Here is a 14,952-nt window from a genome sequence, read left to right as displayed (position 1 = left end):
TTTTTGCTGCATATTTACATTCATCATCCTCATTTGATACAAACATGTCTGCCAGGGAGAAACCTCTCCTCAGGCAGCGGTGGTCTCTATGGTTACAGGATGGCTAAAATTGATAAAAGGAGGTGGAAAAGGTGGGGTAATCTGAGGCTTTTCGACAGAACGAGGTGGAGAGTTGGTTGGAGATGCTTGCAGATACGCTGTGCTACTTCCTCTTTGCTCTCAAACATGGCCTATGTGTGTTCTATGAAGCCTTCCCCTGCTGCCTCTTGCCTTTTTTAAATCATCTTTCTGCTCTGCTCTCTCAGTTCAGGTGGTAAAGTACTCTGAGGTGGTCTGTATCCACATAACAGAATGTTGTTTTTTTTTTTTTTTTTTAGATATTAGCTTTACAGGAAGACTTGTTCCATGTGTACACTGCATACATATGCACGTGCTCAGAGAACCCATTGCTGAGACGGTATGCCTGGCAGACACATCACTGTCTGGCAAATTCCTATGTCACCATGGAAACCCAGCATCAAGTGAGGAATAGCTGTTCCCAGACTATTTCAGTGCACACTCAGCATCAGAGCCACACATGGATGAGCTTGCATCAGTCATCGCTGGCAATAAGGATGCAGACAGAAGACAAGCAACTGCAGAGGTGTGATCACATTCTCCAAAAGATGACCAGTTATGTAAGAATTTCTGTAAGTAAAGAGTAAAAATAGTTTATTATATAGACAGGAGATTTCAGAACTCAACCAGATGGCTCGTTCATTGCAAATCTGTATGTATCGGCGTCTATCGCAGGCTTCACTGAGGCTCCTGCATGAATAAAAGTCCGCTGCTAACCAGCTGCTTTTCTGTGACAGCTGCTGACCCCGAGGTCGCTCCCTGCTTCCAAAACACAGGCACTTAAGTTGGACACACAGCAATTTTCTCTTAACATTCTTCTGTGCTACAACAGCTATCCAACACAGCGACTTCTCTGTGTGCTCACATTATTTTGGATGCTAATTTTGTGTGTGAACAGGGGTGTGCAATATGTTTGTGTGTGTCAGACAAGACTCCTCCATTGTGACACCCACTTTCTCACACCTCCCCGACAGTCCAGTGACTCAAGCTTAAATAAAGTCCTCATTTCTCTCTTATCCTTTCTCTCCCAATGACCAATCAGAGCAGATGCGATTCACCCTGCTGAGTGTACCTTCCTGTTCATCAATAATGAGTCAGACCTTCACCACTGAGGATGAATTTATGAAACCTGAAGAGATGCTTGGTTTGGAGCTGAAAACTGTAATGGAGTCATGAGGAAAATTTGTTTGTTTTTTTTAGTTTGTTGGAAACACCAAATGTCTATATTGTGAACCACAATTAGTCCAAGAGGTTGGGGGAGATTATGCTGAAAGTGTCAGACTAAGGTCTCATTTTTAGCTAAATTTAGTGGCAGAGTAAAACTGGATCAACAGCAATCAAAGACTTCATACCTTCAGGGAGGCCAGTGGTGCTATACTTATGAGTCAGCTGCTTTGGTATATTACCAACAGTTGAAAAAAGTATTCACATTTCTTACTAACTATAAAGTACTTAAGTAAAAGTATAGCCATCCTCCCTATAGTTCTGCTGGAGGCTTCTTCCAGTTTAAAAGAAATTCTTCTTCTCCACCCACGTGCTGCCCCATTCATGTTAAGGACAAGAGAGTGAATAAAACTAGGCAGAAAGAATATAATTGAAATGAATCATATTTAAGTGTACACCAACTAAACGTGTTCAGTTTTTCTGTACAGTATCCTTAGAAGGCTGCCATTATGAATAAGCACTACTCAATAAGCTGAACTGCACTGAAATGCCTCCTTTATAACATACTGTTTTGTGCTATAACCTGGAATTACACATTTACTTTACATTTACTGTATAAGATAATCCAAAACACAATAAAGTATTAGAACTGGTTTCAGAGAAATATACACTGTGATGTTTCTCATTTCTTGGCATAACCTAAATCATTGTGCATTATCTTTTGAGCAGTATTGGAGTTTTTACAGAAGTTGGTGCTCAGATTAACAGAGTAATTATTTGAGAATTTGAGAACTTGAATTTGTTTAAGTGAGATGTAGTTTTACTTAACCAAGATTATTGTTATAGGCATGAGAGGAAGAGGTGAAGGGGCTGTGTGAGTCTTTATTCAAGTTATCAACGCTGGGATAATTTGGTGGCTTCTTGCTGCAAATGTGGGATGTGAATCCATGTTTTGACTTTATAAAGATAAATTTGGTTGTGTGTGGACTCATATGACTCAGCAGTGTTTAGACCAACTCAATACAGACAGTGTTATCACGTGTATGCACATACACACCTACACTTTCTTCTTCAATAAAGATTCTCCCAACATGACACTCCCCCTGCAGGGTGAAGAACCTCACACTTCTGACTTGATGTGTGGACTGGTCAATCTTGTGGGAGTATAAAGTTCAAACAATGCCACAGAAGCAGATTTTTCTATTCTACTTAGTTCTGAATGTGTTTGTGAGCGGATCTTGAACACAAAGCCCTGCTGGCCGTTGGCTGGCTGGCTGAGGAGACTGGGTTGGGTGTGCTCTACAGTCCAAGTAGTGATTTTCAGGAACTGAGCCAGGAACGGACGCAGCAACAGAAACAGGCTTGGTAAGGAAATGTTTCAGTATCTACTTATGCTGCTGCGATTTTACTTTAAAGTTAGTGCAGATCTTAAAGTGCAGAAGTCGAACAAGGAAAGGTCGACCACAGATTGAAAACTATTATTCAAACCACCTCTAGGGAATAATGTTTGAATCGTTTAGGTTCATGCTGTAGTCCAGTTTGCCTCGTAACAGCCGCAGTAATACTGGTTTAGATACAGGTTTGGATACAGGTTTCTCGCTGGCTCTGTGGGCACTTGTCCGAGGTTTTCCAGTGAAACGTCAGATGGACTTCTGTGTTTGATCAGTGGTTATTTCAGAGCCAGTGATCCTCCCGGTGTCCTGACGTCAGTTTATAAGGACCCAGCAGTGCCGGGGAGGAAGGCAGACAGCAGGGCTGAAGGGAAGCAAGAACCAGGCAGGAGAAGACAATAACCGGGATCATGTTCATCTAATTCATCCTTAATTACACATAATTCTGGTAGGATTTCGTTTTATTTCCTTTTTGTGTGTGTTCCCCCTTTAAATCTGGTTTTCCGTTATTTGACTGTGGTTGAGGTGCTGTGCGGAAGGTATTTTGTCGGGAAAACCCGCTAGCTGGTGGAAATGACTGGATTGAAATGTGCACGCTAAATTATATATATATATATATATATATATATATATATATATATATATATATATATATATATATATATATATATATATATATATCTGCCTGTATGCTGTAACCGAGGATCTCTTCGTAGATGCGGTGCAAGAGACGTATTATAATGTTAGACATTTGTGGCCGGGTATACATTTCTCCCTCATTGTTCTCTCTTGGTCAAACTGGAGAATACTGTGCCCAGTTCAGACACACCGCAGTGAAGGGGTTCCTGCGTGTCCAGCTGCTAATGCTCTGCTAAGTGGGAGCAAATCTGTGTGAGCTGCAGTCATGTTAGTTTTACTTTCACATCTCTAACATTACAAGGCAAGTGCATCCAAGGTAAAAGGCTCTCTACCCATCAGCCATAACTGGCAGAAAGAAGCCCTTTGATAAGGAGATGCAGGGAATTCCTCTACACTCCACCTCAGGATGCATTGCAACCTTATCCCCATAGCAACAGTTAATAAAGCAGCACTCTGTGTTCCCAACATATCACTAAATAGACTTCACCGCAAAACCCCAAAGGGGACATCTTGCTTGCATGCTGCACCTTTGCCAGGTCATACAAAAATAGTCTTGTCTGGGCAGCATCAGTCTCAGAAGGGTATTATAAGACTCTCACAGTAGCCTTGTGTCTCAGCAGTGATACGCCACAGCCTGAGCTGAAGAAGGGTTCTCAGAGTCCTAAGAGTGCAGGTATGGGGAAGGATTACTACAAGACCTTGGGAATCCCCAAGGGCTCCAATGAAGAGGAGATCAAGAAGGCATACCGGCGCATGGCACTCCGCTTCCACCCTGACAAGAACAAGGATGCCAATGCGGAGGAAAAGTTCAAGGAAATTGCAGAGGCCTATGAGGTACTGAGTGACCCCAAGAAGAGAGTCATCTATGATCAGCTAGGAGAGGAAGGTAAGGAGGAAGAGCACTCTTGTCTTGGTTTGGTCCTGTATGTCTGATCACACAGGGAAAGTTTTCAGACTGCAGGTAGAGCAGCCTTGTTAAACTGGCATTTTGATGGATTAAGCTGTTACTGAGACAACAGAGGGCCAGATCTAATATCACAGAGACGCTTGGTGGGTTTTCAGTCACTAAAGTAATAATCTTTTTTTCTTCCACGTCTTTGTATTTATTTGCAGAAATGTGAAAGATTGTCCGTTATTTTCTTCTGTAAAACACTTACCATTTCTGATACCTAATATTCTACCTCAGCTGCTAGTGGAGCGTGTCCATGTGTTCGCTGACAGACAGATGGCTAAAGATCATTACATGAACGGGACATGAATAGCAGCGACTGCTGTAGTTTGCATTCGTGGGTGTTTTGTGCGTGAGTCTCTGCTGTTGGATGGAGTGACCTGGTATTTCATAAGTTCCTCCATCACCAGCTCTGTTGGAAGATTAGTGATGCTGTGGGATTTTTCCCGCCCACGTGGGCTCCACTTTTCACTTTGCAGTAACCCACTCTGTATTTTCTGAACAGGGTCCTGCGTCTGGTATATGAGTTTGTGTTAGTGTGTTTCTTCAGCTGCTGAGTGTTCAACCATGCATGCGCAGTCTAGCATCTTATCCATTTTTTTTTCTCTCTCATAGGTTTGAAGCAAGGAGGAAGCAGCTCCTCAGGTGCTCCTGGCAACTCAACATACCACTACACTTTCCATGGAGACCCCCACGCCACCTTTGCCTCCTTCTTTGGTGGCTCCAACCCCTTTGACATGTTTTTTGGCTCCAACCGCAGTCACAGCCGCTCCAACGGTTTTTCCTTCCACAACGACCACAGCAATGACACAGAGCAAGATGTTGAAATGGATGAGGATGATCCCTTTGCTCATTTTGGCCGGCAGTTTGGCTTTCCTGGAGGGATGAACAATGGCTTCCCAGGGGAAAACCGTAGGAGGAGGGGGGCACCATCAGAGCGGTTGGGGAACAATCGAAAGCAGCAGGACCCTCCAGTCGTCCATGAGCTTAAGGTCTCACTGGAAGAGATCTTCCATGGCTGCACCAAGCGAATGAAGATTACCCGCCGGAGGCTAAACCCAGATGGACGGAGCATGAGGACAGAGGACAAGATCCTTAATATTGTCATCAAGAAGGGCTGGAAGGAAGGCACTAAGATCACTTTTCCAAAGGAGGGGGACGAGACCCCTGAGAACATTCCTGCTGACATAGCCTTTGTGCTTAAAGATAAAGGGCATGCCCACTTCAAGAGGGACGGCTCCAATATAATTTATAACAGCAAGATCAGTCTAAAAGAGGTGTGCCTGTTTCTCTTTCTTTTTTCCATTTTTATATGTGCTTTCTGTTTTTCTTATTTTTGCAAGTTTGTCTGCAGATTGTTTAGTAATGCTTCTGGGGCTTGGATTTTAAGTCCCAATGGAGCTAATCAGGCAGAAAGTTAATGCATTTATGGAGCTGCAACAATCTGGAAGAATATCAAGAAAGTATAGAAAAAAAAATTCTGCTTCTTATCTTCATAATAGTCACTTAAACCGGGCAATCAGTGACTCAGGTAGAGAGCTGTGAATGTGATTTAAAGGTAAGAAAATGTTCTGAGTGGGTGCGTATATACGCCATATATATGAGGCTGTTGCCTGAAGGCAGGATTAGTGGAAGCACAGTTTCTGCCACTGTGGTGTGAGAGAAGCAGAAGGAATGTGGTGTCCTTGTGTGACAGACTCTGAGCCACCAACCTCACTTGTTCTGTGCTGCAGTATGAAATCATATACATCAACACACAAGCAGCACACAAACATCAAGCTCTACACACCCACAAACATGCATGCAAGTACACACATCTGCATCTTCAAGCATATTTGCAAACACTCTCGGTTAAAGATGGATTGTAGTGTAACAGTGGTGATAATCCAGGCTGCTATTATAATGACTGATTGTCAGGACATTTAATTAGCTGCAGTATGAGGGCAATGGGTGCAGCCCGGCTTTAATGTTTCTAATAACATTGCCAATCACTGGCCTGTGCTCCAAGTGGTCATACTAATGGCAGATGTTTTCAAGTAGTCCTAGAAGTTGGCAGATTTCCTTTACTCAGTTCCAACCGGTTTTGATTAACTAAAAGCTGCACTGACTCTGGCAAAACATCACAGAGGCAATGCACTGGAAAACACCATTACCCACACACAGTGACACTGAAGAATACTGCACTTTAGAATTTGTAGGGTCACATTAAGTGAGACACTGCACTTAATCAAACCTACACAGGGATTAAGTTGGCTCCTCAGAACTCCTGCTGCTAAAACCCTTTGCTCTCTCACCACAGCCAGATAAGAGACTTAAGTCTGATGCAGCTGAAGACGAGATGGGGGAGAGAAGGGGAGATGTGGCTGGGGTGGAGGGAGTGTCTGGGGAATATTAGGGAAGTGGGTCAGATGATTCAGTTTCCAAAGCAAATAGGAGCTCATATTGCACTCCTTCTTTCTGCTCTGCTCTCTCTGAAGATGTGATGCTAAATGCTGCAGTGAAAACACTGCACAAAACATACTGGATTGAATTGGACTGCATCTTTAAAAGTGCCCTGATATGACTTTGGCATAAAATGGCACTACATATTAAGCTGAATTGAATTGAACATGCCACTTACTGGAAAATAAAGCAAGCACTACCCCAACAGTTAATGTAACCTCCCCAGTAAGGTAACTGTTTCCATTAGCTAAAACTCTGCAACTAAGGTACAGAGAAGTTTAGAAGTCTAAAACATATTAATATATGGGAGATATAATTATTTTGTCATATTTTGATGGAACTGATGCTTCCCGAGCCATTTGTTCGCTCACTCTTGTTTTCTGTCTAAGCTGCTCAAGCAAGCAACCCAGTTTAGTGCTGCCAAAACAGTTTAAACATGCTCAAAAACTCCTGGGAAACTCTTTTGGCCACACAGTGTTTTCACCTTGACAGCATACAGAAACAGCAAAAGCTCAAATCTAACACACTGATTTCCTTTAAACCAAAATCTATTAGGATTTATAAGCAGGATCTAACAATATGATACTGCTACAGTGTTCAATCACTGACTCTCAATGCTGCTTTCAGCTCTGCTGCAAAACCCACATCCAAAGACAAGCTATTCGGCTCCACAGGCAAAATGGGTAGCTTTTGACAGTTCCACCTCTGCCATCAAGCAAACTGCAGTAGATTGAATCTGTAGAAATGAGGCCACACATGCATTTTTGGCTGCTATTGTGTTTTTAATACTGCCACCTCAGTTAGTGTTAACATCCAGCTCTCAAGACAGGCTAGAGAGTCCATTTACATTTAACTGAGACAAAAAAAGAGAAAGAATGAAATGAAAATTGCAATTGTTATTAAATTATGGCCGTCAGAAAAGAAGGCAAGAATTTTATATAGTAATATAAATATAGTAGTTTGTTAGTGGCAGTGTCTATGGTACAGTTGTCTGAGCTGAGGCTTATGTAATCAGTGGCCACCCCCCACCCTTCAGCTGGCAGTGTATGTCGAGCGTCATGGCAACCTGTCTCTGTGTGTAAGGCCTGTGATAGTCAATGGCATTGTTCATAACGAGAAGATGAGCCACTAGTCTCTAATGCAGACTTACACTGAGTCATACTGTAATGTATGGTAGGTAAAAGGACAGTGATGTCATGAGTGGAAAACTTTGTCCTCTGAAGGATCTGTGCTGCTTTACTGAACTTCAGCAGTCCACATTTACATCCCTGTATATCTTAAAAGCCCATCAGACCCATAACAGGCATTGTGGAATACTTGCGACAAAATGACATGATTGAGGTCTTAGACGTTAAGCATGTGTTAATTCAGACTAGCGCACTATTACATCATGTAGGTCTGGTGGACTCAAAGTCAGGGGTGTTAACAGTTGGTAGGTTTTGGGAAAATGAAGGCTTCACTATCTATTAAAGTTTCTTGAGTAACTTCAGAACTTAAGCAATAGAGTCATCCTTAATAGAGCCTATTTTATCATATTTATTTTTGCATAAGACACATTAGTATGACATGACGCCTTCGATAAGCATATCAGCATATGTTTTGTTTTGTGTTGTTTGCAGTAGGAGTCTCGTTGCGCGTGTATAGTCATGGCGCTGTTGGCACTGAGTTCTTTTCAAAGAGCCAATTTAGACGAAGGTCATTATTTCTGTCTCTCTGTATTCTGTATAGCGATAGTATAACAACTTTGTAGGATGCAGTTGTGAAACTAGACAGATCCAACACATTACTTAAAAATGAATGCCAAGTGTGACAAAAGATACACTCTTACAAATGAGTACTGAAGAAGTTATTACAGATTTTTAACATCCCTACTATATCCTCCTGACTACCAGTAGTTCAATTTGTCCTCTGTGGAGGACCTTTGTAAACCTAAATATTTTAATCTCCCTGAATTCTACTGAACTAACACCTTTTGGTCTTTAAAGAGGACATTTGGTGCTTTTAAATGGTACCTATTTGTGGGGGTGGGGCTTTGTGAACTTTCTTTCTCTCTTCAAGAAAAATGGCCTCCTTTGCAACAAGCGTGTTTTATGGGAAGAGCAAAAGTGCATAATACTTTTCTTTGTGCTGATTTTTACTTGAAATTTTGTAGTTATATTTTCATTGAATATCTTATAAACACATTAAATCGTTTCTTAGATAAATATAACTATATTTTACCACAATATTTAAAAGTTTAATCAATGTCCTCCGTAGTGGACATTTTTTAGTTCCACATTTTTTTTCCTGGTAGTCAGGAGGATATGCTTCGGGACAAGATCTCAGTGGTGTTGCACCCGGTGGGGTTATAGCAGGACTGTGTCTAGTGATGAATTTTAACAATAGGTTTTAATTAAGTGCTGTTCAATTATGTCCTTTTTAACACATTGTTGACACTAAGATCTCTTTTTGACAGCTTCTTTTATACCAGAAGTTAGGAATAGAGGCAAGGTTATAAGAAAAGGGGCCTTAACTGGTCAATATAATATTTATGTTACAATTATAAAACTACAATTTTGCTCAAAGTCAAAACTGTAAAATGTTAATATCATGGATTTTACGTCTGAAAATGTGTCAGTTTAGCATTAATCATTGTCCCTGACATGGTACTCTCAGTGACAATGATTCATTATGATTTCTTCAAATACATAACAAGCTGCAAGTCATAACTCCTTCATATCTATTGTTTCCTGAAGATAATTGTAAAAATTCCCTGACTTTTCATAATGCACTAATATATTCAGATTTTTATTTATATTCTAAGTTATCAGTGTTTTTGGACTAGCACAATTTGTTGTAGAAATAGATACTTCTCAGACAATCATGGCATATTGATCCCTCAATTCCATCATGTAGCATTATTAACACAAGATCATAATCTTTAACCTTTATGTATGACCAAATATCCATACACGCCTCAGCTATATTTGTGTTTACTGCTAATTATAAAACAATTGTATACTAAAGCATAACAATAATAAACCTTGATAGTCAAACATGTTGACCAATTGATAACTAGCATTGCTAGCTTCATCACTGAAATGTATAGTAACATAATGAAATTAACATTTAGTTTAAAGTTTCCTAAGTCCAGTTTGTTTCAAGATTTCACACAGCTCAAACTATTGCTAAGATGAATCTTAACTTCTGCTAAGCAATGCAGAGCAAAGACACACCATATTGGCAGAGAAATGAAAGAAAAAGTAATAGGAATGTGTAACAAAGCTCTTTAGGCAGCAACACAATTTTACAGTTATGCTTCAAAATGCTTTTTCTGATTCCCATTTTTATATCTTCATGTTTGATCATTGGGTTAAGTAATTAGTTTCTGTTACTGAGGGTTTATGTATTTATTTATTTATTTATTTTAACACCTTTCCTACTTTCTTGATCTAAATCTTACCTCTTTATGACCATGTGCTCATCCACAACAGCACTATATCTCTTTATGAACAAATTTATGGTAATTATTTATTGATTGCATTATGTGTAGTAATTTTAGCTTGCAGTAGCTGCCCTGAAAAATTCAGTTAGAAAAGTCTGGTACTTTTGAGGCTATTCATTTAGTGAGTGGTAAGTGTGAACCGTGGTTTCTGTTCAGTGCAAATGTGGTGAATGATGCTTACTAAGAAGCCCTGTGAAGTTGTGATAACCACAGATCTCTGTAGTTCAACGTTCTGTCTGGATTCATGGGACATTGTGATAAGGAGGTGAGGCTGTGTGTGCTTGTAAGTGTTTGGATCTGACAAGCCCTCCAACTATTTACGAGCTCAGCCGATTCCTGCCTCACTTCATTAGCCCAAGATATGAGACCTTTGCTAAAATTAGTCCCCTGTGCAACACTGACACACATACACACAGGCACACACACTCACACACAGACACAGGCATGAACACAGAGACCTGAAAACTTTTCCATTGCCAAGTCATGTTTTCCTAATGTTCCTGTTCCAGAGGCTGCTCTCTAAATCTCACTGTGCTATTGTCTATGCTAAAGGATTTGTCAGGGAATACACTCTTTCTCATTTTCTCACACACATTAACAAGCATACCACATAGAAAACACAACAAAGACTGGCCTGTGATGACATAGTGTGGGGCAGATAAACTCCAACTTTACTTCATGGAAAGATTAAGTCATTGAGATATTCATGGCTTTGGCATATCCTCTAAAGATTTTAACTCTTTCTATATCCTCTCCTCCCCAGGCGTTGTGTGGCTGCACTGTTAGTATTCCCACGCTGGAAAATCGTGTCATCTCGCTCCCCTGTCATGACATCATCAAGCCAGGGACAGTGAAGCGACTCCGAGGGGAGGGCCTCCCTCTTCCAAAGAACCCATCACAGCGCGGTGACCTCATCGTGGAGTTTTCAGTACGTTTTCCTGATAGGATCCCCCCTCAGTCCAGAGAGATTATCAGACAGCACCTCCCACAATCATAGGAAGACACATGTCAAATTCTGTCAACCCGGAGAAGAAAAATATTTGTGACACTCCCTCATGTACTTTTGTATATGTCCCCTTAAATGCCCTGTATAGTAAACAGTATTTTATAGATGCTGGGGTTTGTGGGGATGAAGAATGTCAACATGTAAGGCAGAATAAGACTTACCTTAGTCGTGTTTATTTGGTCTTTTGGTCCAAACATACACGCACGCACACACAAACACACATAAACATGGATCCGAGCAGTGAAGTGGTCGTAAGGATGCGCTCAGCACAACATGTGGCTTCACCGGACCTTCTTTTCTTAACTTTTTTTTTTTTTTTTTTTATAGATTTATTAATGGTTTTATAAGCTCTCCTACTCTGATCCTTGTCTTTTTGTGATGGGGTGAAACGTGAAGTATTTTTTTAAAAGAAAGATTATTTCCAGAATTTTCTTTTGCAAATATTTTTAAAAAAAGTAGAAATCTTTATTTCAACCTTGAGTGTACCAGCAGCTTCAGTCTGTCCAGTGCAAACTCTAGTTTTAACACAGCTCCTACTTTACCTGTTTTAATCATGCTTTGAGCCTAAAAAAACATAAAGTCCGCAAGCTTTTTAATATGACCTAATTTCCCTAAAATAAATGGACTCCTGTAATACCACAGTTTACTTCAAGTCCAGCATTACATTACAATCAGTGTTAGGATATCTCAGCTGCACTGGAAAATCTGGAAATGACAATCACATACTGTAATAGCTGTGTAAGTTTGGATATTGCTGTCTGCATGTAATATGGGTGCTTTCTCTTCTGAGCTGTTTGGCTGCTCTTAGCCTGGCTCATTATTTGAGAAACATTTAGGTGCCTTAGCCCAGTGTCACACCGCATATGTGAGCGCACAGAGGTCACACTGTAATATATATAAACAGCCATTGTGAGTGCACAAAAGCAGATGCCCTATGCTGTGTTGGATAATACCAGCTGGTAATTACAGAAAAAATACACAAGAATTTGAAAGTGTTGTGTTGTATGTAAGCGAGGATCTTTATAAGGAGCGTTTTCAAGCAATATTAAGATTTTTTTTTTTTTTTTTTGTCTGTGGATTTGTGTAAAGTGCCATAAAATTCAGGTTGGATTTCCCAGGGGAATGTAAGCATGGTTTTATTCTCTGAAATAAACAGACGAGTTTCCTCTGATAAACCCAGCTTTGTTCTGTATATTCCGCTTTCTCTTTTGGCATTTGAAGGCCATGTCTTGGTGCTAATGTGAGCAGTGCCAAAAATAAACTCCACTGGTGTCTGCTTTGGGATTTCTATGAACCTTTGTGATTTGATAACTGATTTGACTTCTCTAACACTTGTACTTTGAACTTTACATATGTACAGTAGAAACCTATGTTTAGGAAACAGTTTCTCTTAACACTACAGAAACAGCTGTTCTCTGTCTCAGTTGCAGAGGGCTCTGAAACTTTCTCAGTTCTTCCTCTTCTGGTTAAAAAAAATATAAGATGTATGTATGAGCATCAGTTGGGCAGAAAGTCCTTGTAGGTTATATATAAGGTTCGTATGTAGAAATTATCTTATTTGTCATTAATGAAAATGCACTTTTTGTTGTAAATTTACTGGAAAAAAAAAAGAAAAAAAAATCATTATGGCATGATAGAAGAGACTTGAAGTTGTCTGAGTGTGTGATTGTCCATCCTGCCTCTCTAAGTCTCAGAGGACACTGAAGAGTGACTACAAGCAGAGTACACATGCTACTACTGCAGAAGGACCCACTGTAACTGCTTATCTGCAATCAAAAATACAGTATTTATTAACTTTTCAACAAGAAATAAATAAACCAAATGTGTGAAGTTAAATTTATTGTCATTTGAGTCCCTTCTGTTTTAAATACATGTTGATCATGGCATTTGTAAGACGTGCTTCTCAAACTTTTTTCCTTGTGAAATCATCAATATTACGGGTTTGTGTTAATCAGTGCATCATGATTGCAAAGTGATGCTGAATCTTCTACTTCCTATCCCTGCATACAAATTCAGAACAGTATCAGGTTCTTTAATCATCATCCAGCAGGTGGTTCTTGACCACTCACCATCTCAGCCATTTATACAGTATGTGTATTTGAACAGCTGGTGATGAGCAGAGGTTTGAATTCCAGCTGTATGGAAATTGGGAAAGGTTAACATCATACCTTTTTATTCTTTTCATTTTCATTTTAGATGTAATAATCATGTAATTACTCACAATCATACTTTTTTTTAATCACCATATTCAACCATATGGTTCTACCTGATAACTCACTGGTACAGATGATCTACAATGCATTCATCTATAGGCTTTAGTTATATCTTAATACGAACATACAGAAATTATCATACAAAAACTATACAATAACTGTTTGAAGCTTAATAAAGTTCAATGATCCAATGACTGTTCAGATACACAAAACTAATCAAATTTTTTGTTTACTTTTTCTAACATTTTATTTGTAATGTTATGAGCTGCACTCCCATTGGCAACCTCACCAGAGTGCCAGAACCGTAAGTTAAGAGCCAGAGACTAGCTTCATGTGTCACTGTGTTAATCTTCCCACTTCACTGCAGAATGCCATGTCTCAACAGATAATGCATCAAATCATGAAGCAGATGGGCTCCAGCAGTTGAAGACCACACCAGGCCCTTCTCCAGTCTGGTCATCTATACCTTTTTACAGCTATGCTATAAAGAATCAAGGCAATTCTGAAGGTAAAAGTGGGTCCAACCTGGTACCAGGTGTACCTAACAAAGTGACCAGTGAATGTATTCAATATACAAGAAGAACCTTTTTTATGCAGAACAGTTCATTTAAATTCATCAGGGATGATATGTATTTGTATTTAAAAAAAAAAAAAAAGTGACATCTTACTGTTTTTTTCATTTCCAAAAGCACCAGGTTTTATCACTGAACCATTAACCATTAATTTATCTGATATTTTCACGTAATGTGTGAAAAATGGGAGCTGTGCAGGATGTAACATTTTTTTGTTTAATTTTTTAACATAAATTTTGCTGGGAACACTCAGCAGGAATGAGCCTCCTGGAGGCTGAAGCTGGTGAACTGTCTGTGTCAGAAAAAGCACTTTTTAAATTTCTTTTGGTTTAAGAAGTTTTTAAACAATATTTAAAAACACTGAGAGGACAGTGAACACATGAAAAGACCGGGTTATAACTCCTTTTGAAACATGAACCATGACATAAACATAAAAATCCTTATGAAACATCACATTTCCTTCTGTTTTTAAACAATCTAAAATGCAGGTGAGTTTTATTTACATTTTTAGGTTATTATCAGGAGTTCCAGTGATGATCATGTGCTAATCCAGGGTTCCATATTCTGGTCCTACAAGAGCTGCAGTCCAGTTGGCTTTCATTGTATTTTTGGTTCAAAACACCTGAACCAAATTAAATGCTTTTATCAGTCTATGATGTTCTCCACAATGACTCATTAATTTGAGTCAGATGTGTTTGTGCAGGAAACATGGAAAACCTACTGGAATCCAGCCCTCGTAAGAATAAAATATGTAACCCTGTGCTAGTGGATGGTAGAGATTTCAAGCAATTAAAGCACATCTATGTCTATAAGACCTAAACCTGGAGTATTTTTATGTCGAGTCATACTGGAATTGTATTTCATCTTTCTCGTAAGTGTGGGTATGTTGAGTTTTACACATTTTTCATCAGTGTGTGTTAGAGATAAACAAACGGAAACAGACTTTGACCTCAACCTGTCAAAATTCAGTGGAGT

The 14,952-nt window shown here is 39.6% G+C and overlaps 1 protein-coding gene across 2 annotated transcripts; it reads left to right on the top strand.

Annotated features, from left to right (window-relative positions):
• Positions 1-2,985: 2,985 nt before the first annotated feature.
• On the top strand, positions 2,986-12,949 carry dnajb5 (DnaJ heat shock protein family (Hsp40) member B5). 2 transcript variants are annotated; one of them, XM_079251089.1, is made up of 4 exons: positions 2,986-3,120; positions 3,932-4,197; positions 4,876-5,537; positions 10,950-12,949. In XM_079251089.1, exons 2-4 carry the CDS (start codon positions 3,987-3,989, stop codon positions 11,181-11,183), a joined length of 1,107 nt encoding a protein of 368 aa, XP_079107215.1. In that variant the 5' UTR covers positions 2,986-3,120; positions 3,932-3,986; the 3' UTR covers positions 11,184-12,949. The 2 variants fall into 2 exon arrangements, with proteins under 2 accessions (XP_079107215.1, XP_079107214.1); XM_079251088.1 differs by having other exon boundaries at positions 3,019-3,120; positions 3,929-4,197.
• The last annotated feature ends 2,003 nt before the right edge of the window (positions 12,950-14,952 follow it).

This window comes from Telmatherina bonti, assembly GCF_933228915.1.
Source record: "Telmatherina bonti genome assembly, chromosome: 13".
In the NCBI taxonomy this organism is placed as follows: Eukaryota; Metazoa; Chordata; class Actinopteri; order Atheriniformes; family Telmatherinidae; genus Telmatherina; species Telmatherina bonti.
Note: the sequence above shows the minus strand (reverse complement) of the source record. Positions and strands in the feature narration are given on the sequence as shown.

Bases quoted from the DNA above. Each gene is read 5' to 3' on its own strand.
- dnajb5 (XM_079251089.1), top strand. From the start codon at position 3,987: ATGGGGAAGGATTACTACAAGACCTTGGGAATCCCCAAGGGCTCCAAT. The intron at 4,198-4,875 runs GTAAGGAGGAAG...TCTCTCTCATAG, and splicing joins TGATCAGCTAGGAGAGGAAG to GTTTGAAGCAAGGAGGAAGC. The intron at 5,538-10,949 runs GTGTGCCTGTTT...TCTCCTCCCCAG, and splicing joins GCAAGATCAGTCTAAAAGAG to GCGTTGTGTGGCTGCACTGT.